At 46.4% G+C, this 22,613-nt stretch overlaps 3 protein-coding genes across 7 annotated transcripts in view; all 3 read right to left on the reverse strand.

Moving 5' to 3' along the window:
* The window catches only part of rapgefl1 (Rap guanine nucleotide exchange factor (GEF)-like 1), a 20,463-nt gene extending 10,108 nt beyond the window's left edge, over positions 1-10,355 (reverse strand). The window contains exons 1-3 of the mRNA XM_069525502.1: positions 9,464-10,355; positions 8,659-8,936; positions 395-473 (exon numbers count right to left, since the gene is read on the reverse strand). Of these exons, the coding sequence (XP_069381603.1) occupies positions 395-473; positions 8,659-8,936; positions 9,464-9,666 (560 nt within the window). The 5' untranslated portion in view covers positions 9,667-10,355. The remainder of the gene's footprint in view (positions 1-394; positions 474-8,658; positions 8,937-9,463) is intronic.
* A 1,448-nt stretch (positions 10,356-11,803) lies between these two features.
* On the reverse strand, positions 11,804-20,187 carry casc3 (casc3 exon junction complex subunit). Of its 2 annotated transcripts, XR_002203885.2 has the most exons (12): positions 19,963-20,187; positions 18,721-18,745; positions 18,435-18,490; positions 17,951-18,229; positions 17,474-17,622; positions 16,961-17,134; positions 15,937-16,865; positions 15,516-15,689; positions 15,091-15,189; positions 14,834-15,000; positions 14,151-14,356; positions 11,804-14,046 (listed from the first exon to the last, which is right to left on the reverse strand). XR_002203885.2 is itself a non-coding variant. In XM_020111366.2 (11 exons), exons 1-11 carry the CDS (start codon positions 20,146-20,148, stop codon positions 14,210-14,212), a joined length of 2,385 nt encoding a protein of 794 aa, XP_019966925.2. In that variant the 5' UTR covers positions 20,149-20,187; the 3' UTR covers positions 11,804-14,209. The 2 variants fall into 2 exon arrangements, 1 of the variants encoding a protein (XP_019966925.2); XM_020111366.2 differs by having other exon boundaries at positions 11,804-14,356.
* A 520-nt stretch (positions 20,188-20,707) lies between these two features.
* Positions 20,708-22,555, reverse strand: mettl23 (methyltransferase 23, arginine). Of its 4 annotated transcripts, none has more exons than XM_069525539.1 (5): positions 22,307-22,555; positions 21,839-21,943; positions 21,530-21,767; positions 21,335-21,419; positions 20,708-21,022 (listed from the first exon to the last, which is right to left on the reverse strand). In XM_069525539.1, the coding sequence occupies exons 1-5, from the start codon at positions 22,451-22,453 to the stop codon at positions 20,887-20,889; spliced, it is 711 nt and encodes a 236-aa protein (XP_069381640.1). In that variant the 5' UTR covers positions 22,454-22,555; the 3' UTR covers positions 20,708-20,886. The 4 variants fall into 4 exon arrangements, with proteins under 4 accessions (XP_069381640.1, XP_069381639.1, XP_019966923.1 ...); XM_069525538.1 differs by having other exon boundaries at positions 20,708-21,055; positions 22,307-22,542; XM_020111364.2 differs by lacking the exon at positions 22,307-22,555 and adding an exon at positions 22,211-22,243 and having other exon boundaries at positions 20,708-21,055.
* Between the last annotated feature and the right edge of the window lie 58 nt (positions 22,556-22,613).

Below are 22,613 nucleotides of genomic sequence, written 5' to 3' on the forward strand. Positions count from 1 at the left end.
AACGGTGAGGAGTTTTAAAACCTGCAGCCAAACTATCAGCGAGGAACCGTCACAGATGAGTGAGTCACATCGAATTCATTCAAACTGGATTTCTCACTGAGCTGACGGCCTCACAAAGAACAGATCCTCCAGAAGTGGACCCAAAAATAAACTCATTCTCCTCAGGGTGGCGCCAGAGGGGAGAAGTAGATTTTTGCACCGAACATGTTGAGTGAAACAAACTGTGAACACAAACACGACCGATCAAAGTTGTAGTGAGTTAAATGAGCTCAGCTGTCAAACACACACACACGAGGACAATTGGACGTCCACACCTCAACTCAGCGCTGCGAGCACATTCTGTCAGGGTAATTATGCATGTACGAGTGTGTGTGTGTGTGTGAGAGAAGGATACTGCTGCAGCAGGACTTGCTGGAGCCTGTCGGCTGTCAGGAAGATGGGATGTGTCAACATGAAGTCATCCAGCAGAGTTTCTACAGAGACACAGAGACGGTCGTCAGTTATGAACGATTTTAACAGAAAAGATTTTATATACATACATACACACATATATATATATATATATATATATATACACACACATATATATATATATATATATGTGTGTGTATATATACTTTTTTAAGACACGTCAGAAATTCAAAACGTTCAGACAATGAGACCTGAAGCTTCAACCTCTGACATCTTTCTTTTAGCATTGAAATGCATGCTGGGTATATCAACAAAATCTAATCACGTCATCTTTGAGTGCAGGTGAGCGTTTGTTCCTGAGATGAACAACCACAACAAAACGTCATCGTGACGTCTGACACGGGAGAGAAGGTTTGTATCAAATCTGACATTAAAACACTGTCAATAGTGTCTACATACATGTAATACACACATGTATACACACACGTACATGTATATATATACATACATGTGTGTCTACACACAAATGTATGTGTATATATACACACACACACACATATACATATATATATACAATACACGTGTTTATATGTGTGTGTGAGATGGATGCTGCAGTGGGTGTGTCCTGTCGGGGGTCCGCCTCGCTGCAGGCAGTTACCATAGAGACCACGTTGCCAACAGTGAGAGGGTGAAGAGAGAAATGTGTGTGATGATCTAACAACTAATAAACGTCACTGATCCCAGTAAATACTGTGTTTGAATATATATATATATATATAAAAATATATATATATAAATATATATATTCCCATATTAATCAGCTCCTGTTCTTTCAGAATAAAAGCAGCTGAAGTGACTGTGATCACTTCCTGTTTGCAGTGACCTCACTGTGATACTGAAGGAAAATAAAAAACATCAAGATTCTAAAGTTCTGCAGATTTATTGATGATGACATCAGACATGAGGATGTCCGCAGGAAGTGATGTCACACTGGATCTAAACACATGTGACCTATGACTGAGATCATGTGTATATTTGGATTAACTTTATTAACAGAAGTTTATCTAACAGGCTGCGTCAGACTATGACCTTCGACCTCTTCAGTGTTAAGCCTCATGTCAGATTCTTCATGACTGCAGGGTGAAGACTTCCTCTTCTTCTTCTTCTTCTGTGGTTTAATGTGTCTCTACTTCCTGTGATTGGTCCAACAAAGTGTTTTCACTGTGAACCAACAGAACCAGGTTCAGTTTGATCCAGACCCAGAACTCCTCTTCTGGTCTGAGGAACCGTTCACAGCTGAAGTTCAGCTTCAGACTGAACTGAGAGTCTGAAGCTCTGAAACAAACCAGGAGAGAACGAGTTCTGAATAAAACCTTCTCTGGACCCACGATTCCTCAAACCAGCGTCTGAGAGCAACAACATGTTTTATTTTTCTGTGCAGAGACGTCGGAGGTTTCAGGTCTGAAGCGTCTCATTTAAGTCCAAGTGTTTTTTCCTCCCACCTCCTCCGCTCTCTCTCTCTGTCTGTCTCTCTCTCTCTCTCTCCTCCCACTCCTCTCTTGTCGAGAGCTGGTTGCTATGTGAACAGGTGCTAAAGAGCCTCTTATGAATCTGCACACACACACACACGTGTGTCTATACGATACACAAACACTGAATTACAACATAAAGTGCTGCACTAAGGTCGCCACACACAGGAAGTTGGATAAGAGAAACCTGCAGCTTTGAGAGGTCGAGGAAAGAGGAGGAGGAGGATGAGGAGGAGGATGAGGAGGAGGATGAGGAGGAGGAAGGTGGGCAGCTTGTTCACTTGGTCTCTTCTTCGAAAGAGGAAAAGAAGAAATGTCCTCCCACACAGAGCCGTCCTGCCTCGCCCACTCTTCTTTTATCTTCACTTTCTTCTTCTTCTTCAGCACTGGGTGGATTTCAGACTCCGGGATACAAACAGAAAACTAACGGTTACCATGGACACCACAGCACCAAACCTCTGAGGATGAAGATCCCGGTGTTTTTACACTTTGGTCCTTGTCCCAGAATCAGAACCACTCAACACCAGCATAGAAACTCTACTGCCACCAGTGTTTCAGTGGTGTAATTACAACGCAACTCACACACCTACGCACAACTATGAATGCTCCGCCCCGTTTGTTATGTCCTGACCAGGAAGTGGTCATAATGTGACTGTGAGGTCCCCACAACATGAGGAAGACTGAAACACACACACACAATATAAGAGGGACTTGTGAGGACCTGATTCAGTAGAAATGTTATTGACATTTTTTCACAGACTCGAACCTGCAACAACACGCCTGCTCCTGAGACACACACACACACACACACACACACACACACACACACACACACACACACACACACACTAGCATAATGGACCCTGACCTGAACCTGATTTTAAAAAAGTGGTTGAAATGTCCTCACACAGAAATCTGTACAAGTACACACACAATGATTTTATAAGATCCTCAGTGTCTGACACACCCTCACACACAACAATAATAACCTCAGTTTTCACTGTGTGTGTGTGTGTGTGTGTGTGTGTGTGTGTGTTAACCACCATCGTCAGGTTCAGTCATCACAGAGAACATTTGATTCTCAAGTGTTTCCTGCTCACATGAACGTACGGCGCCACCCTCAGGTTCTCTGAGTCCTGTCCAACTTCCCACTGTGGTCGTGTTGTTTCTGCGGCAACTCATCACTTGTTATCAGTGTGTGTGTGTAAAACAATAAACAAGCAAAAGACAGTTTTATAAAAGAGAAACAAACGCACGCACAGTGTGGGCGGGACCTCTGTCACATGTTTGCTTAACAGGCAAGAGATGTTACGATGTAGTCAAGCTAACGTTAGCCTAATTCTGATGATAAGGTTAGTGGGTGTTAGTGACACGTTTTCTCCACGTTGTCAGTTGCTATGGTTACTATCGTGCAGAGCAGGAGAGGGAGGGGCCTGGAAGTTGTACTCGTTTAGTCTCTCTCTCTCTCCCTCTCTCTCTCCCCGTCTCTCTTCCATTTTCAAAAACCTCCCGACTGCAGCTTTAAGTGACGTCAAACATGAAGAGAATCAGACAAACGCTGCACCGCTGCAGCAACCGCTGAATTCATCACACTTCATATGCAGCAGCTTTATGACTGTGTGTGTGTGTGTGTGTGTGTGTGTGTGTGTGAGTGAGTGTGTGTGTGTGAGTGTGTGAGTGTGTGTGTGTTGCAGACAGAGCTAAATGAAAGCTGGATGTGGGTCACACTGACTGAGGAGGATCACCAGGCTCCGGCTCTGCAGTAATTAAATATGAAGTACGGTGTAATTTTCCAGCTGCTGAGACAAAAACACCTCGGACGAGGACGACGTGGCTTCAGACTCGTTCACACCCGAGGACACGATGTCTCTCTCTCATGTTAATCATGTTTTCACACGTCTGTGCTTGTTAAAATAAATGCATCTGAAAATACTGTTCCTACATCCACAATTAGAAACGTCTCCGTCATTAAAGGGTCGTTATCGACTCTGGACCTGCAACCGATCAGCAAAGACACGTCAGTGTAGCTGCACATAAAAATTAGGCTCCGCCTCCCCCAGGGCCGATTTCTTCACAGCAGCGGGACTCACATCAAAGGCTCCTTCTAATGTGTCCTTTCATCCCACAGAAACTGTCCCAGGATTCATTGCACTTTAGTCGTGAAGCATTTTTCTAAGAGGTGATGACGCCAGCAAACAAAGACGTCCGATGCTAGAGTATTAACTCAACCACACAGCTAATGACGCACATGTTAAAATCTAAACTTTCTCACTGTGTCAAACTGCAGCTTTGTTGCTAGGCAACACCAATGAGGGTGGGAGGAGCTGGTCATGCTGATCACGGAACTCCTCTGTAGAACAGAGCGTCTCCTTGGGACATAACACGTCATCCAGAAATATATAAAGATGGACGACACGTCTCCACTTCCTGTTGTACAAAAATGCAGCTTAAATATCTCGGATTCAAACGCTGCCATCTTGTGGTGATGATATAATTTGAGTCTGTGCAGTGGTGATCGAGGAGTGGTAGCGGGGGGTATCGACGTCCCGCCCATACATGCGTTGCTAATGCGAAGGAGGCTGGGCTTGTGACCTATGCTGCAGTTAACCACCAGGGGGCGCTCACTTCATTTACAGTTATATTTACTCACAAGCATAATGGGGACTGTTCAGAAAAGGAGCGTTAAATCACTTTCCCAGAGACTTAACGAGAAACAATCATTCCTGTGGACAAACCAGTGCGTCTTGTTTGCAGTGAAAAGCCCTCGAGCGTCTTCACACCTGAAACATGCAGCTCAACTGGACGAGCTACAAAAGATCTTCAGCTCTAACGACAGCTCACATTCTGACGAGCGTCCTCAGGCAGGTTAGTGGTGACGAGGCGACGCGTGACGAGATCCGACCGAGCCCGACTCTCATGACGAAACTCTCATTCTTACTGTTTCATCTAGCGAGCGACGCGGTCAGAGTCTGTTTATTAAAGCAGGTCCAGAAACTGAAGCCAGTGAAGGAGTGTCTGAAACCGGTGTTCTGTGTACTGACCAGCAGGGGGCGACTCCACCGGTAGTTTGTATAGAAAACGTCTCCTCTGGTAGTTTCTGTAGAAAACGTCTCCTCTGGTAGTTTCTGTAGGAAACGTCTCCTCTGGTAGTTTCTGTAGAAAACGTCTCCTCTGGTAGTTTCTGTAGAAAACGTCTCCTCAGGTAGTTTGTATAGAAACGTCTCCTCTGGTAGTTTCTGTAGAAAACGTCTCCTCTGGTAGTTTCTATAGAAAACGTCTCCTCTGGTAGTTTCTGTAGAAAACGTCTCCTCTGGTAGTTTGTATAGAAACGTCTCCTCTGGTAGTTTCTGTAGAAAACGTCTCCTCTGGTAGTTTCTGTAGAAAACGTCTCCTCTGGTAGTTTCTGTAGAAAACGTCTCCTCAGGTAGTTTGTATAGAAACGTCTCCTCTGGTAGTTTCTGTAGAAAACGTCTCCTCTGGTAGTTTCTATAGAAAACGTCTCCTCTGGTAGTTTCTGTAGAAAACGTCTCCTCTGGTAGTTTGTATAGAAACGTCTCCTCTGGTAGTTTCTGTAGAAAACGTCTCCTCTGGTAGTTTCTATAGAAACGTCTCCTCTGGTAGTTTCTGTAGAAAACGTCTCCTCTGGTAGTTTCTGTAGAAAACGTCTCCTCTGGTAGTTTCTATAGAAAACGTCTCCTCTGGTAGTTTCTGTAGAAAACGTCTCTTCTGGTAGTTTCTGTAGAAAACGTCTCCTCTGGTAGTTTGTATAGAAAACGTCTCCTCTGGTGGTTTCTGTAGAAAACGTCTCCTCTGGTAGTTTGTATAGAAAACGTCTCCTCTGGTAGTTTCTGTAGAAAACGTCTCTTCTGGTAGTTTCTGTAGAAAACGTCTCCTCTGGTAGTTTGTATAGAAAACGTCTCCTCTGGTAGTTTGTATAGAAAACGTCTCCTCTGGTAGTTTCTGTAGAAAACGTCTCCTCTGGTAGTTTCTGTAGAAAACGTCTCCTCTGGTAGTTTCTGTAGGAAACGTCTCCTCTGGTAGTTTCTGTAGAAAACGTCTCCTCTGGTAGTTTCTGTAGAAAACGTCTCCTCTGGTAGTTTCTGTAGAAAACGTCTCCTCTGGTAGTTTCTGTAGAAAACGTCTCCTCTGGTAGTTTCTGTAGAAAACGTCTCCTCAGGTAGTTTCTGTAGAAAACGTCTCCTCTGGTAGTTTCTATAGAAACGTCTCCTCTGGTAGTTTCTGTAGAAAACGTCTCCTCTGGTAGTTTCTATAGAAACGTCTCCTCTGGTAGTTTCTATAGAAAACGTCTCCTCTGGTAGTTTCTATAGAAAACGTCTCCTCTGGTAGTTTCTGTAGAAAACGTCGATGCCAGGTTCTAAGCCAAATTCATCCCTCTGAGCTAATGCAGGCTAAGTGCTAACTACTGTAACAATGGATCGACAGGGAGGGAGGAGCGCTCACTCTGCTGCTTCTTCTGGAAACTGAAACTGACGGGAACAATTAAAATATCAGACGAGGATTTATACAAATTCAGACTTTTGTATAATTCATTAATTTAAACAGACGATGTTCGTTAAAGAATCCATGACTTCATTTCTGCTCTGCTTATTAAATATATTGATAAAAGGACACACACACACACACACACACACACACACACACACACACACACACACACACACACACACACACACACACACACACACACACACGAACCCAGAGTGAGACTCGGATCTGTTCAAAGGTTTTTGCTCAAATATTTTAACATATTTAAATAAATGATGCACCAATCAATGCAAAAATCATGTTATGGGTCAGAGTTCGATTTATTTTATTTTATTTGTTCATTTTATTTTTCATTTTCTCTATTTCTTAGTATAAATATTCATATATTTAAATTAATGTGCAAATGTTTTAAAATGTTCTATCATTGTATTGTGTTTTTAAAGAAATCAGTGTTTCTGAAAATATGAAGCGTGCAGCAAATGGACCCACACACACACACACACACACACACACACACACACACTCACACACACACACTCACACACACACACACACACACACACACACACTCCTACAGGAACACATACGTACACGCATGCATGCCCACCCACTTCAGCTGTAATAAGCAGGCTGCGTTTCTGAAAGAGGTCGGCAGTGATTATATAACCACACACACACACACACACACACACACACACACACACACACACACACACACACACACACACACACACACACACACACACACACTCTGCAGGAACAGTCTGAACAGTAAAATATTTCCTCTCAGAAACCTCGGATGATAAAATGTGATCTGTTTTCTGCAGACAGACGATCCTCTGTTACTTCATCTGCTTATTATCTCGTCAGTTAATCATTAATTATTCGTTTGGTGCATCAGAGCCGAGGAGGAAGTCTGTTTTTATATTTATAGTTTCTTTACTGTGACATGAAGCAGAGAACGTGTGAAGGTTCACTGATGATGAACAAATCATCAAATAAGAAAGTGAAGCTGCTTCAGGCTCTTTTTCTTGAGCTGGGCAGTGAAGACGCATCAGGTCGAGTTAGTATAAGAAGCTTTTACAGGTTTTTTAACTTCGGAGCAGTTTCCACCTGAAGGCTTCAGGTTCTTTATGTTGCACATTAAAGTGTGACGGAGGAGCAGAGGGACAAATGTGTTCACGTCTTTTAAAAACAACAGAACGCTTGTTACCATCGTTTGACGTCTGATCTGCAGCAGCAGCTGTGATTAACCCTCGGAACAGATCTTTGTTTTCACGATCCTGTATTTACAACATTCATTGTTATTGCAGCAGAGGGTGGAGGCCTCCGTCTTCTCCCTCATCAGGTTGTAGGTTGTTTACAGTCGAGGTCAGAGGTTAACTCACTACTGGAGTCCCTCAAGGTTCTGTCCCGGGTCCTCTCCTCTTCTTTCTGTACACCAGCTCTCTCACTCACATGGCTTTTCTTACCACAGCGACGCAGATTAACCAAACTAATACTAATCCTCTCTGAAACACAGGAAGCAGCACGAATCTCTTCCTGTCTCACTGACGTCTCTCAGTGGACGTCTGCACACCACCTGAGAATTAACCAAGACCGAACTACTTTTCACCCAGACTGATCAGAACCTGGGCGTGACACTCGACAGTCAACTGTCCCTTACTGCCGACATCACTGACAGATACATGCCGCTCAACATCAGGAGAACACGTCCCCTTCTCTCTGAAGGTTCTGCTCCAGGCTCTGGTCATCTCACGTCTACACTACTGCACCTCCCTCCTGCCTGGTCTACCTGCTGGTGCTATCCGACCGCTGCAGCTCATCCAGTACATCTAGTACTCGTGTACCGTCCCTCGTGGCTGATGCACTTATTGCGAGTCGCTCTGGATCAAAGTGATGTTATAATCATATGTAATAAATGTCGTTATCTCAGACACAAACAGAATCCACTTGTAGAGACAGATGCTGCCGACTGAGCTCCGTTCAGAGTCCTGGTGTTTTCAGGTTTCCTTCAGTGTCACTGCGATGCAGTGGCAGTTACCTGTGTAACCCGGGGTTCACCGCAAACAGGAGCTGATCATTAATTCGGCAAACTAATATTTTCACTATAAAACCTCGTGGCCTGAAGCGTGGCTCGGACTCCGCTACTTTTCTGCTGCTCCCAAAAGAAAGAATCTCACAGTGGAGGACATTGAACCTGATTTCATACCTGTGCAGTGTCCGTAACGTCTTCCCGCCACGCTGTCCAGCACAGTGAGGGTCAGGTTGTCTGGTGTGTCGGGGTGAAGAGGAGTCCCGCCTCCTCCGCTGCTGCCTCCGCCCTCTGTGATCAGACTGGCCTCAGAACTCTGCTCGTCACTGGACAGAGACGGACTGCGGACGTCTCCTCCTCCAGAACCAGATCCAGAGCTGTTAGCGCTGCTCGGTAACGTGACCGGGCCGGTCCCGATAGCTGAGGGCCAGGGGGGGGGGTCCTCACTGTCAGGGCTGCAGGGGCCAAAGTTTGTATGGTTTAATTACGTGTGTCTGGTAAACGGAGCAAAACTGAGTTTTAATGTGGAAAATATAGCAATACCACAAATGGCCACTAAGAAAACCATGGCTTCAAGACCGAAGACGTCTTTTTATCTGAGCGACACAAAAAACATGGCTGCCTCCGTCGAGAGGACCCGCTCCTGATGTACACATAAAGTATTCCAACATAAAGTATTCAAATATAAAGGATTTAGATATAAAGGATTCCAATATAAATTTAGATATATAAAGTATTCCAATATAAAGTATTCAAATATAAAGTATTCCAATATAAAGTATTCAAATATAAATTTAGATATATAAAGTATTCAGATATAAAGGATTCCAATATAAAGTATTTAGATATAAAGTATTCAAATATAAATTTAGATATAAAGTATTTAAATATAAAGGATTTAGATATAAAGTGTAAAAACATTATTTTCTGGAACATTTCACCTGAATCTCACACTGGACCTTTAAATCAATGAGGCCGGTACCTGAACACCTCTCGAGCCTGGCCGCTCTCAGGTGACGTCTCCCTGAAGAAGGGAACGACCCGGGACAGACTGGCCCTCCGCCGGGACGCTCCGGTTCCCCCGCTGGCCTTGTCCCCCACTCCGCCCACGAAGCCCCCGGCCCGGGTCAGCGCGGTGGTCTGCTTCTTCAGGAACTTCTCCAGGGGCTTCATCCCCGCCGGCATGGTGGGGTCAGTGGGCGGCAGGGAGAGTGGTGCTGATGGGGGAGGATGGGGGAGGAGGGGGGAGGATGGGGGAGGAGGGGTGATGGTGCAGAGACTGCGCGGAGGTGGGAGCTGCAGGAGGCGGCAGGTGTCTCTACATCCTCCGGCCCTGCGGGTCGGCCTGAGCAGGTGTGAAGCTCCGAGGCTCCGCGAGGCGTCTCTGGAACAACGAGCCGACTTTAACCCATCGGAGGCGGAGGGAGGAGGCGGTGGAGGAGGTGGATGTGGGCGGCAGAGAGAGCTTCTCTACCCCGTCTGTCTGTGTCGTATCACCGCGGTTGGTCCTTCAACAGAAGCCCCGGTGCCCCGGTGCTCCGGTCCTCCGGTCCTCCGGTGCTCCGGTGCTCCCCCGCGGCCTCAGCGTCCTGCTCCGCGCTCTCCGCGCTCTCTGCGGCCGCCGCCGTAAACACGGAGCTCCGGCACCGAGCGACACGGAAAACCCGAGAATGTCAATCCGCGGACGGAGCAGCTCCTTTCCGGCCTGAGTGCCCGCAGCTGTGCGGTGGTTCCTCGGAGGTTTGTACGGTAATGAGCCGCGGGGCGACGGTCACAGGTTCGATCCCCCCTCACACCTGAAGGAGGAGGAAAACCCGCCTGGCGCGGTGCGTTCGAGGACGGTGGGACTTCTGAGCATCAGCGGCAGGAGGGGGGAGGAGCAGGAGGGGGGATACTGCAGAGGCTGCCCCCCCCCCCCCCCCCCGTTAATTTAGTGAAATGAATCGTAACGCCCCCCCCCTCCAGCCCCGCCCCCCCGCGCTGATCTGCTGCAGTTGCGCGATCCCGACAGACCAGGACGTGCGCGTGCACGTTTACTTCCAGTGCTGTAAAATTGATGAAGAAAACCCCCCCCACATAATACTGTTACATAAATACACATGTACACACATACATACGTGTGTACATGTGTATATATATATGTGTGTATATGTGTGTGTACATGTGTATATATATATATATATATGTGTGTATATGTGTGTACGTGTGTGTACATGTGTATATATATGTGTGTATATGTGTGTGTACATGTGTATATATATATATATATATATATGTGTGTACATGTGTATATATATATATATGTGTGTACATGTGTATATATATATATGTGTGTATATTTGTGTGTACATGTGTATATATATATATATATATATGTGTGTGTACATGTGTATATATATATATATATATATGTGTGTATATGTGTATATATATATGTGTGTGTACATGTGTATATATATATATGTATGTGTGTATACATGTGTATATATATATGTGTGTGTGTAAATGTGTGTGTACATATATGTGTGTGTGTGTACATGTGTATATATATTTGTGTGTGTGTGTACATGTGTGTATATATATATATGTGTGTGTGTGTGTACATGTGTGTGTATATATATATATATGTGTGTGTATATATATATATATATATATATATGTGTGTGTGTGTACATGTGTATATATATATATATGTGTGTGTGTACATGTGTATATATATGTGTGTGTGTGTACATGTGTATATATATATATATATGTGTGTGTGTGTACATGTGTGTATATATATATATATATATGTGTGTGTGTGTACATGTGTGTATATATATATGTGTGTGTGTGTGTGTACATGTGTATATATGTATGTGTGTATATGTGTGTGTGTGTGTACATGTGTATAGTCACATGGTTTGTTCGGGGACAGTTCCTCTGTTGTCGTGACGATAGATTGGTTGTTATCTCTCGAGCAGAGAACTGATCATGTGATCAATACATTTTAGATGTTTTCAGATGTTTGTAGTTTTTCTCCGTGATAATACTGATCGTCGTAGTAAAACTGTCAACATGTGACCATCAGCTGATCCTCTGGAGACACATGACCACACGTTATCAGGGTTGTAACCTGAACACGTCTGAGGAAGACACTTCTCATCTTCCTCCTCCAGTATCCATGACTGCTCCCCCTTGAGGACACAACATGTTACTGTAATGTTCAATAAAGAAAAGAAGAGAGAGAAATACAAAATAAAAGAACGAGAGTAAGCGAGAGACATAAGAATAAGTAACAAAGAGACGGGGGGGGGAAGAAGACAAAGACGAAAACATGTTGATCGTCAGTTATAATCTTTATTGATCCTCTGAGTGGACGACAACGTTCAACACAAACTACACATCATCATCTTCAGCACAGTGAACTGTCGGGTCAGCTCAGGTCAAAGGTCAAGCACGTCTTTTAACAGCAGCTCGCTCTCAACACAGGAAGTAGATTCAGAAAAAAGAAATAAGAAAAAAATCACATCCAGCCCGATGGACCCAAACTACTAAGAGACGTCCAATCAGAACAGTCGATCGACACATCAGTCATTAACAAATGAGCTGAAACAGACGGAAAACAAAGATCAGCAACTTGACCGCCCCCTGGTGGCTGGCTGCAGTATAACTTCCCTCCTTGTTAGCAGATGGGAGACGTAGACGATAAATAAATGTTTATCAAAGATGTTTCTGTCGTTTCAGGTCGTTCTGATCTCACTGATGTTTGTTCAAGTGTTTCTCATCAGTTTGGTTTAATTATTGTTTGATGATATAAAAACATGATTGACAGCTGACACTGACTCCTGATTGCTGCTGCTCAGACTGACTGCGAATGACATCATCACCACAAGATGGCGGTATTTGTGTCAGAGACATTTTAATTTATATATAAATATATTTAAGGGAATGGTGGCATGTTGCCCGTCTTTACTAACAGTCTGTTCTGTGAAGCTGCCATCACAAACACATGACACCGTCTGTGAGGTCACCATCACAACGTTGCTGCTGCCTCCTCAACACACACACACGCACACACGCACACACACACGTCCATCATTCATGCATTCACCTCGTCTGACGTGAAGAAGGTGAAACCTTTTGTGAATTTTAACCCAAAGTTCTCTGTGAATACTGACGTTACCCTTGTTCAAAATCAAAGTCACAGCCTCTCAAACAGACAGGGAAACAGACGAGAGCGTTAGAGTTGAACCGTTTACTGGAAAAGATTCTGCAGGTCAAATAAACAACGTTTCCTCAAACATGTGAAACTAAAAAGTCATTTAACTCCTGCATTCACTAGTAATAATAAAAAATAACAGTATTAAAATCAAACAGGGTCGTGTCAAAAAAACAAAAAACAAAAAAAAAACATAGCGAAGTGGAAGCCGCTCATCTTTTTGTCATTGCTACCTCTCTAAATAAAATCCATCGTAACATTCCGAGTCCCTGCCGATGCGTTTTCTATCTGTTGCTCTAGAATCATTAGAATATGTTTGCTGCTCTATTTTATCTGCTTCTATTTACATTTAGGTTCTATTTACAGCGACGATTAACGGCCCCGCCCACGCAGCAGCAGCACCTGTCAGACTGTTTGTGCAACGTTCGTGTCGGCGATTGAATTTTCTCCTTAACGACCTTCAAAGGAGTTTTATCAACGTTTTTCAGTAACTGTGCTGCTGATGTCTGAGGCGAGCGGACGGACGGCGTGCACGAATAAAAGGCGGCATCAGTCGGATTCATTCAATTAAACTGAATTTCTGCTTTGGCACATCGTGAGACGTGATGAAAACTGAGAGCAGATGATCATCATCAGGCTGCGACTAATTATCAATGAACCTGTCGTGTTTTATTGATCCATCAGTTTCACACAGAGGTTCAGTTTACTGACACAAAGAAAAACTACAAGAACTTGGAGGCAGAAAATTCTCTTCAATGACTTTGAAGATGTTCAAAAATCAAAGATGACGCTAATAAAACTTCTGTGGGGGAGGTGGCGGAGATCGTCACATGTAAGAACACGGTGGTAACACTGGCGATGAACACGAACTGAATTCAAACTATAAAAACAACCGATCCACAGATTCTCACCTTCGTTCTTCCTAGTTCTCGTTTTTTATCTTGACCACAGAGAGCAAACATGAAAACATGCTAACTTTCTGTTTCCTGTTTAATGAAACTGACGCTGTGAAGTAAACACAAAGGACAACTTGACAAGACAAAGAGAAACTCAAACCGATTGTGTTCTCGGTGTTTAAACCAAACTTTTGTTTATCATATCGACTCAAGTGGCTCCACGTCGTCCGACCGACTTTCGAGTTAAATGTCCGCAGGCTTTGAACTTGTTTTATAGTTTCAACGTTGGCTGGAATGAACCTGTGCGCCACACCTGACTACCTTGCGGTACGGTCGAGCTGCCAAACCGCAACACAACCGCTGTGAGTCTCTTGCAGTTTGTCTTCGTCCGTATGTCCCTCGCTCGTGACTGCCGGTGGTTGCCGTTGGGACCGCAGCGCCTCACCGACCCCTCCCATCCCGCCCCTGCAGACAGAGCAGAGGTCGCCACACGTTAAACCACAACGACCCCCCCACAGTCCCTCCGCAGGACACTGACGTCCCAGGACACCAAGTGAAGAGGTGCTCACCTGTGGTTTTCAGTCAGAGTGAGATTGAAACGGGTGGCAGGGAGGGACGAGGGGCGGGGTCACTCTGAGGCAAAGGGCACCTCTGGTGGGGGGGGCTTGACGGTGACGGGCTGGGACGTGCGGCGGGGGGGTGAAGGCTTGGGCTGAGCCTGCTGCTGCATCGTGTCGTAGTACGTCACACCTCCATAGGTCACCTGGGCCTGACCCTGAGACAGACACACACACACACACACACACACACACACAAGTAATATTAGCACATCGTGGTCGTACGACTCAACCAACGTGTTCCTGACATGTTGCATTCACCACACGAGCTCAGACCTTAAGGACCTGACATATGTTCAAGACGACAAAGAGTGCTGACGTAATCGGTTCATCTTGAGTCGAGGTGAACAGTTGTACTTTAAAACTTCCCCTAAAGCGTGTTCACATGAACGAGACCAACAGAGTCCGCTCCAGCAGGTGGAAGAGTTAAAGTCAACAACCAGAGTTTATCTCTAATATCCTGGTTCGGGAAGCAGAGGATCATGGGTAATATCCAGTCTGAGCTCAACACATTGATTCACTTTGTTTTTTCTATTTTTCTTCACCAGACAGAGACCAACAGTTAATTTCAGTGTGGAGCTGCAGGGGGCGCTGTTGCTCAGTAACAGTTACACAAAGACAGTGATAACTTCTACCTGTGGGGTTGGGTACATGGTAGGGTAAGGGAAGGTCATGACGCCCGGTGGAGGATAGAACGGAGGTGGCAGCAGTTGCTGTGGTTGCCCGGGTGACAAAGACACAGGTGGGCCTGCGTAGAGGGTGGGGTTAGCGATCGGGGCACCTGATTGGTGTGGGTGGAGACCTGGAGACGAGCGACACAGAAAATAAATCAACATTTATTCATAAATAAATCAGCTTCTGAAACAGGTGAAGAAAAACCGACGCCACTGACCAGGGTGGGGGATGTGCATCTCAGGCTGGACCAGCATGCCTTGTGGTGGGATGGGGGCGGGGCCATCCCCATGAGCATAGATTGGTCCCTGGTACGACACTGAGGAAGAGACGAGGGGGGGGGGGTACTTTAAATCAAAACAGTTCAATCTTAGTTATCAGGTCTAAATGAACACATGTAATTAATGAGCAGAGCCGACGTTAGTGCACGTCACAGGTCAGAACTCGTCCAAACATCAGTGACTCTACAGATCACAGACGTCCGTCAACAACACAGACACCTCAGACCTGCAGTGCCCTCTGCTGGTGAGATGGACAAGTTCCAGGTTTCTGCACAAAACCTTCACTTCTTTTTAAAAACGACTCATTTGACAGATTATTTCATGAATTTTTCACATGAAGGTATAAACGTCCTCTTCGTCTTACTGGGTTCGTAGTAGTGTCCATCCATCACTCCCAGGTGCATGGGCGGAGCCGGCTCAGGTACGGGTCTCTGACGTTGGGAGGAGTAGCGTTTGGCCCGACTAGAGCCGACGCCCATCTCCTCAATGCTGGAGAACTGCGGCGGGCCCCCGGGGATGTGCAGGGGGCTCGGGAGGCCTGCGAACAGAAACATGAATCAGCTGGGACCGAGTTCAGGCTGGTTACCAGCTGTGAGCTGCACGATGACATCACAGTATCTTTTGTGTCCAGTCATGGCACCTGAACATCAGGATTTTTTAACTAACCACCTGCTGCTAGCGCTGATTTCAAGATCGAGGGCCGAGCAGGTTCAAGTTCACAAACTTCTCATCAAGTTGTTTCCACTTATAACAACATCTGGTGTATTTCAGGTCATGTGACTCACCTCTCATCTCAGAGCGGATGTATGACGTCGGACTCTGGTTCCAGGTCTGTCCGGCCAGACTGAGTCGAGCCACGTCTTGGTCCAGCTCGGTCAGCCCCCCTCCCCCTCCACCCCCTGTCTGACTGGGACTGTCTCCTGCTCCCGTCCAGCTCCTCCCTCCCACACTGCCGGGGGATGAGGCGTTCCCGCCCGCGGTCTCCTCCACGGATGGCTGTTTGCTTCCCAGGTCTGTGGGCCGAGAGCGAGTCCTGCGGGCCAGCAAGTAAGATTTACGCTCTACCGGCCGCTCGGTGGGAGGAGAGGATTCCCGATTGGCTGCTGATGATGATTGAAGGGAGGGGTCAGATGTGGAGGAGGAAGAAGCCAATCCAGACACAGAGCGGTCGGCGCTGCCTCGTTGTTCCTTCTGCTGTCGTCTGGGTGAAGCAGACTGATAACCGCCCGGCTGTGACAACGCCACTGTCTTTACAGCGCTGGAGCTCAGGTCCTTTTCCTCAACACCTGGTTGGCTGGTGCTGCTGTTCTCAACGACCACAGAGGGACCCCCCCTTCCTCCGCTGCCACGCCCTCCTCTGCTGGCCACACCCCTGTCGCCTGCAAGCTCCGAATGTGCTTTAGGGCCCTGTCGCTCTCTGGGATGCATTTGGGGTGCGTTTGATTCATCATTCCTGTAGTGGGATTGAGGTGGGAGGTGCATCTGACTCTGGTGCGATGGTCTGCTGCGGGAGGGTGGCGGTCTGGAGGGGTTGTTGCTGCGCTGAGCGGAGGAGAGAGGGAGGGAGGAAGATGATGTAGAGGATGTGTGGATGGATGAAGGTGGAGGAACTCCTCGGTTTAGACCTCCACCTCCTCCATGCCAGGATCGGACTGATCGCTCTCCTCCTCCTCCCTCTCTCCACCGCTTGTCTCTGCTGGGAGACACGCTCTGTCTGCAAAGACAAGGCGCCAAGGCTCAGATTCAACGAGTTATATATTTAAGCAATGTTGACATCACCATAAACTGTTTTCAGGACTTTTTTCTCACCTTGGTCTGCGCTGTCTGTACGAGCGGTCTCCTGGGCCGCCGCCGTTTCTGATGTCATAACCATAGATGGCGATGAGCTCCTCGCGGCTCTTTGGCGCCTGCTCCTCCTCCCTGAACTTGTCGTGCTCCCAGCGACCCTCGTCTTTCCACAGCTTCCTGTTCCGACCTTTAGGTCTGACAGGACGCACAGAGGGAGACATAATGAAGTTAAAGGCATATTCCACTGAAAAGTGTTTAGAAGCAGCGTTGGAGAATGTGTACGAGCAGCACGATGAACAAACAGTCGTCAAAACCACAACTTGAACAAAGTGGGTTAAAACTGTTGTTTGTGTAGAATCATATGAAGACCGTCCGTTTACAAAAAGCAGAAACTAAAATAACTAATTAATTAATTAGTTAATTACATATTTCATCTTGAGCTTCATCAAATTTGACACAACGACTCGATGTGACGTCCAGATTTGTTGTCAAATGGTGACCTTCATAATAAAATAACCGATCTGCTTCCTGTACCTCTCCTCCTCCTGAGCGTGACCTCTGACGTCATGCTCGAAGAACAGTCCCTTCCTAGGGATGTAGGCCGGGTTTTTTCTGTCCTCGTCATCGTCGAGCTTTTGACCCGGTTTTCCTCCTGCCTTCGTCTCTGGGTCGTCTGTGGACTCCTGCACAGAAGCAAGAACGCAACAGTTCAACCCTCTGCTGTCGACCAGTATGAAAAAAAGATCACGGCACAAGCGTGTACTCATAAGTAGATTTGGATGGGGATGCGTTGATATGTAGCACAGTTTACGTTTATCCTTTACTCAAGCACATAACGGTGGAATCGTTTTCATAAATTATAAATACAATAAGATAGTGTAACTGGCAGGAATCAAACATTTCAGCCAAACGTGTCACATGCAACATATTTGATCATTTGTTGTCAGATTGGTTCGTTTCAAGCAGCAGTTTGATGCAGGTCACTAAAACAGACGTGAGGTCACGACTCACCTGTCCATCTCCGCTCTGTCTCTCTCCGGTGAGATTTTCCTTCTCCTCTGCTTTGCTCTCCTCTTTACTCTGCCCCCCTCCCTCGCTCTCTGGCTCCTCCCTCTCTGGCTCCTGTTCCTCCACCTCCTCCTCCTCCTCCTCCTCCTCCTCATTGACCTCTACCCGCTCGCCCTCCTCTCCAGCTGCCGGGCCGCTGGGAGTCGCAGGCTCCGACTCACTGGCTGCTGCCGGGGCGTCTTCGTCGCTGTACTGCTCGGCCTCCTCTTCCTCCTCCACACCCTGCGGACACACAGGAGAACAGGGTTCAACTTTTCAAAGATGCCTCCTAAGACACTTACACTTACAAACTATATACATATATATTTATATAGAAGTAAAAGTTATGTTTGTTCTCTTGTAGACAGCTCACTCACGACCAGAGAGCCCAGTGAAAACAAGTCTGAATCTCAAACAGCTGATGCCAGTTAATTATTTGGTGTTCTACCTCTGAATGGGAGCCGTTGTCCTCGGGGTCTGCACTTTCGTAGTCAGACAGGACAGCTGGACAAGAAGCAGAGACAGAGAGTGTCAGAGGATAAACAGGATTCACAGCATCAGACGGTATATATCTGCAAATGACGTCACCAGCTGAGATATTCTGGAGTCATTTTTGTACAACAGGAGGAAGTAGAGACACGTCGTCCATCTTGATTTACAGTCAGCAAGTACAACAGCTGTCTTTTAGTTTCTGTTTCTAGGTTGTTGCTATGAAATAATAAATATATATTTACCTTCTCCCACTCCATCTTCACTCTCCTGCAAGAAGATGGACAAAGAAAAGGTATTAGAGACTAAAACATCAGATGAAAAGCAAAAGTGATCGAAGCTGTTTTCAGACATGAACATTTTCTAAAGCGACTCGTTACTTTAGCTTGAAAACATTTGAGGGGAATTATCTGTATTTTTAATTTTGCATCATCAAGCGTCACCTTCCCAACATCAAGACAGGTTCAACCGTAATGGACAAAAACACTGAAAAGACGATTCCGTGTTGTGTATCAATCAGAGCAGATCACACACAACAGATGTCACACGATGAGAGAGACTCAGATGTGGAGAAGAGGAGCATCTGTCTGTCAGGAGGAGAAACGTCATGGAAGAAAGTGAAGAATCAGAATCATCACTGATGACGACAAAACTGCTGAATGTGGAGTTCAACACATCAACTTTCATCCTGGAACATTCTTCATGCTCACAAATCCTCTCTGGTGTTAACCTGTTTCAAGTTGTTTTATATTTGACATGAGGCTCAGTTTGTTTTGTACAAATACAGACGATAGAGTCTGTACTTGTATACTTTTACTGCAGTTAGGAGGTTGAATCAGTACTTTTACACTAGTGTCTGTAGTCCTACTGCAGTACAGATGTACGTGTGACTCCTGTGGCGGAGGTCTGGATGTACTCGTCAGTGTCTCCGGTATCAAACACCAGTGGTCCCCTGATCTATAACCACTGTCCCCACCGACCAAGAACCAGGAGCTGTGACATCATCCACGTTAACTAGTGCTGGACTCGCGCTGGAGCCGACAGCAGCTGCTCCTGAGAGCAGCTCGGCCTGTCCGGCCTGGACAACCGGCAGACTACCCGCAGACCAGCCGCTTCTTCCTCACAGCAGAGCAACGTCACCGGGGAGAACCCGGAGCCGGTGTAATGGCCGCTTCTGTTTCCTGTGTAAACTAATTCAACTGGCGCCAACTGGTCCGATGGTCCCGATGAACCCGAGTTCACGTCCCGATGAGACGGAGACTGAACAAGCGAAGAGCAAACAGCGAAGTGACAGATTCCTCCCGTTAACACCGGCGGCTTCATTCACTCAGCAACGGAGGATTCCTCCGTGGACACCGAGCAAAGCCTGGACTCCACCTCCGGGAGAAGAGCTCCTGCCTGAGGCGTCAGTCCAGGCTCCTGCCCGGGACACGGAGCCGTCGGCTGGGCGAAGCTAACGTTAGCTCCCGGAGTTAGCCGCTACTCACACATTCGGACTCCACTTCGCTCTTCGCCTCGGGTCGAACCGCTGGGGCCTCCGCCGGCTCGGGCTCTTTCGCCCGGCTCTTCAAGGTCGGGGACGCCGACCTCCCGCTGTCCGAACCCGAACCGGACTCGTCGTCGTCCTCGCTGTCCTGGGACGCGCGCCGCCTCCGTCGCCGCCGGTCCGCCATCTTAGGGCTCGAATGGTTGGAACCGGAAGCCTCAAAGAATTGTGGGTAAGGAAGTTCTTCTTCACTGGTGTTTTTAAGGATGGACTCAGACTCGTGGTTTTCATCTCCTGCCACCTGCTGGACTTTAAACGGTACTGACATTATTTAGTGCTGTGATCTTCAACCGACAGTAGATATACAAATTAAAAACACACACATGTACATAGTATGTACATTATACTGCAATATTATACTATCACTATAGTATATATTATATTATATCCATGGTTTGGCTTCATATTTGATGTCTTTTGTTTTGGCAGCAGGTTTTCACACAAACTCCAGTTCACTGAATGAGCCTCTGATATCTACAAATTATTTAATGATTTTCATGGGTGAACACACAGCACAGCTTTGCTAACGATGCTAACCATGCTAACTAGCTATGAGACGACACCTCTCAGACTTTAGGAGCGAGACGTGACTCACAAAGCGTCTGTGTTGGTCCAAGATGCCAGTGCGACATCTAGTGGCAGTGAATATTATATACAACCTTTAAAATATTATGACATTCGACAGGTCGGGATTCAAAACATTTTAATCAGGATTCATGTTTAAAACACATTTTAATAAACACGTCGAATGGGACCTTTTCTTCTTGTCTGTAAATAAAACTTTACTCTGCTTGACCGGGTGACGCACTGAGACGATGATCGTGTGATGTCACTGGACCGTCCTCTGGGAAACACTTTGTCATTTTCAGTCCAGTTCCTGTGTGTTCAGCGTGATGATCATCATGTGCACACTGTGGCTGCCCGGCAGAGTCGATCCGGCCAGCTCAGATTTATCAGCACCAAAGTTTTCCAACTGAATGTCAACACAGTTCATGTTCCACCTGCGGAGCAACGGTTCAATCGACCAATCAGCGCTGAGACCAGACGAAGAGAAGGAGGGCAGAAGTGAGGCAGTGACACAGAACTGAACTGAAACCACCTCCCAACACACATCTGTAGTAACAACCACTAAAGAGACATGATGTTCAAATCAGCCCATCCCCCCCAATCAGAAATACAGTCTGATGAGATTGTGTGTTTGGTTACTTCTTGTATGTATTCATTTGTTGTACTTTATTTTATTAAAATTACTATATCCTACTCTTTCTGAGAAACACCATTTCCCACAAGCCCACAGATCATCACAGGTTTACCTTCTCTCTTGGTACGTGGTCCAGAACTGTGCTCTGGGATTTTTCCTCAGAAGAAAAGCAACAGTCACAAGAACATCCTCGAAATCTGAAACACGTTTCCAGTGTTCAGTTAGTTTTGTGAGAAATATTGCATAATATACTGTACACAGTTTTCTTTACAGCTGTGGTGAACGTACACTCAGCTGATGAACTGACCTCGAGGCTCGTAGAAAACGTCTGATCCCAGGATTATGTCCATTCTAGGAAGCAGAACGAGATCCGGGGAGACCTCCCCCCAGGTGAGACCCAACACGGCCACATCGCGGAGATTGTTAGCGTCACAGCTTCGCTTGCAGTTCTCCAGACAGAGCGGAGTCCTGGCGCTGTCCGACAGAATCACCTTTGCACCGCATCTTGCGGCCACCACACCCGGGAGACTCACACCTGCACCGAGCTGTGGAAAGAGTAAAGTGCTTTACGTTAATGTTTGAGTTCTTGGATCTCACAGTTAAATGTTCTCCCCACCTCCAGCACTGTGTTGTCCTTCAGCTCGTCCCTGTGGGTCCACAGATACTGAGCCAGCACCACCGCACACGGCCACACGTACATCCCATACTGTGGATCCAGAACCTGAGAGACGAGTTCACCAACAAGCAACAAATGATATGAACACAACAGACACACACAGTCAGTGTTTATTGAATACACACATTTCTCTCATGGGCATCAATACAGATCTCATCTTCATCAGTCTTCATCACAAAGGCTGGTTTAAGATTGACTTTACAAACAACATCAGAGTTTATCAGCTCAGGTACAGACATGACGTCAGTTAATGAACACATGGACTGACCTCAGGTACAGACATGACGTCAGTTAATGAACACATGGACTGACCTCAGGTACAGACACACATGACGTCAGTTAATGAACACATGGACTGACCTCAGGTACAGACACACATGACGTCAGTTAATGAACACGTGGACTGACCTCAGGTACAGACACAGACACACACTCTGAGCTGTTGTCTTCAAACGTGAACACTTTCTGAGCTATGCTAGCTCCGTTAGCTTCGTTAGCTCCGTTAGCTTCGTTAGCTCCATCGATCCATCGCTGTGTGAAACATTCGTCACTCATTATTCTGTTCTAACGTCATCAGCAGACTTTTGGTCTATTTCCTGTTTCCGCGTCGATCCGGGCACAGGGTGGCCGGTCAACAGCCAATCAAAACGAAGTATACGAAGCATTCCCTGGCGGGAAGGCACATTCCACCCGCAGGCCAATCAACGCTTTGCTT

Source organism: Paralichthys olivaceus, chromosome 5 (assembly GCF_024713975.1).
Source record: "Paralichthys olivaceus isolate ysfri-2021 chromosome 5, ASM2471397v2, whole genome shotgun sequence".
Classification (NCBI taxonomy): domain Eukaryota; kingdom Metazoa; phylum Chordata; class Actinopteri; order Pleuronectiformes; family Paralichthyidae; genus Paralichthys; species Paralichthys olivaceus.

Bases quoted from the DNA above. Each gene is read 5' to 3' on its own strand.
- casc3 (XM_020111366.2), bottom strand. From the start codon at position 20,148: ATGGCGGACCGGCGGCGACGGAGGCGGCGCGCGTCCCAGGACAGCGAG. The intron at 18,230-18,434 runs GTAGAACACCAA...GTGTGTCCGCAG, and splicing joins ACAACGGCTCCCATTCAGAG to GGTGTGGAGGAGGAAGAGGA. The intron at 14,357-14,833 runs GTAGAAGTTATC...TGTCTGTCTCAG, and splicing joins CCATGTACCCAACCCCACAG to GGTCAGGCCCAGGTGACCTA.
- mettl23 (XM_069525538.1), bottom strand. From the start codon at position 22,453: ATGAGTGACGAATGTTTCACACAGCGATGGATCGATGGAGCTAACGAA. The intron at 21,944-22,306 runs GTCAGTCCACGT...CTCGTCTCTCAG, and splicing joins TGTCTGTGTCTGTACCTGAG to GTTCTGGATCCACAGTATGG. The intron at 21,056-21,334 runs GTAAACCTGTGA...GTCTGGTCTCAG, and splicing joins ACCACGTACCAAGAGAGAAG to CGCTGATTGGTCGATTGAAC.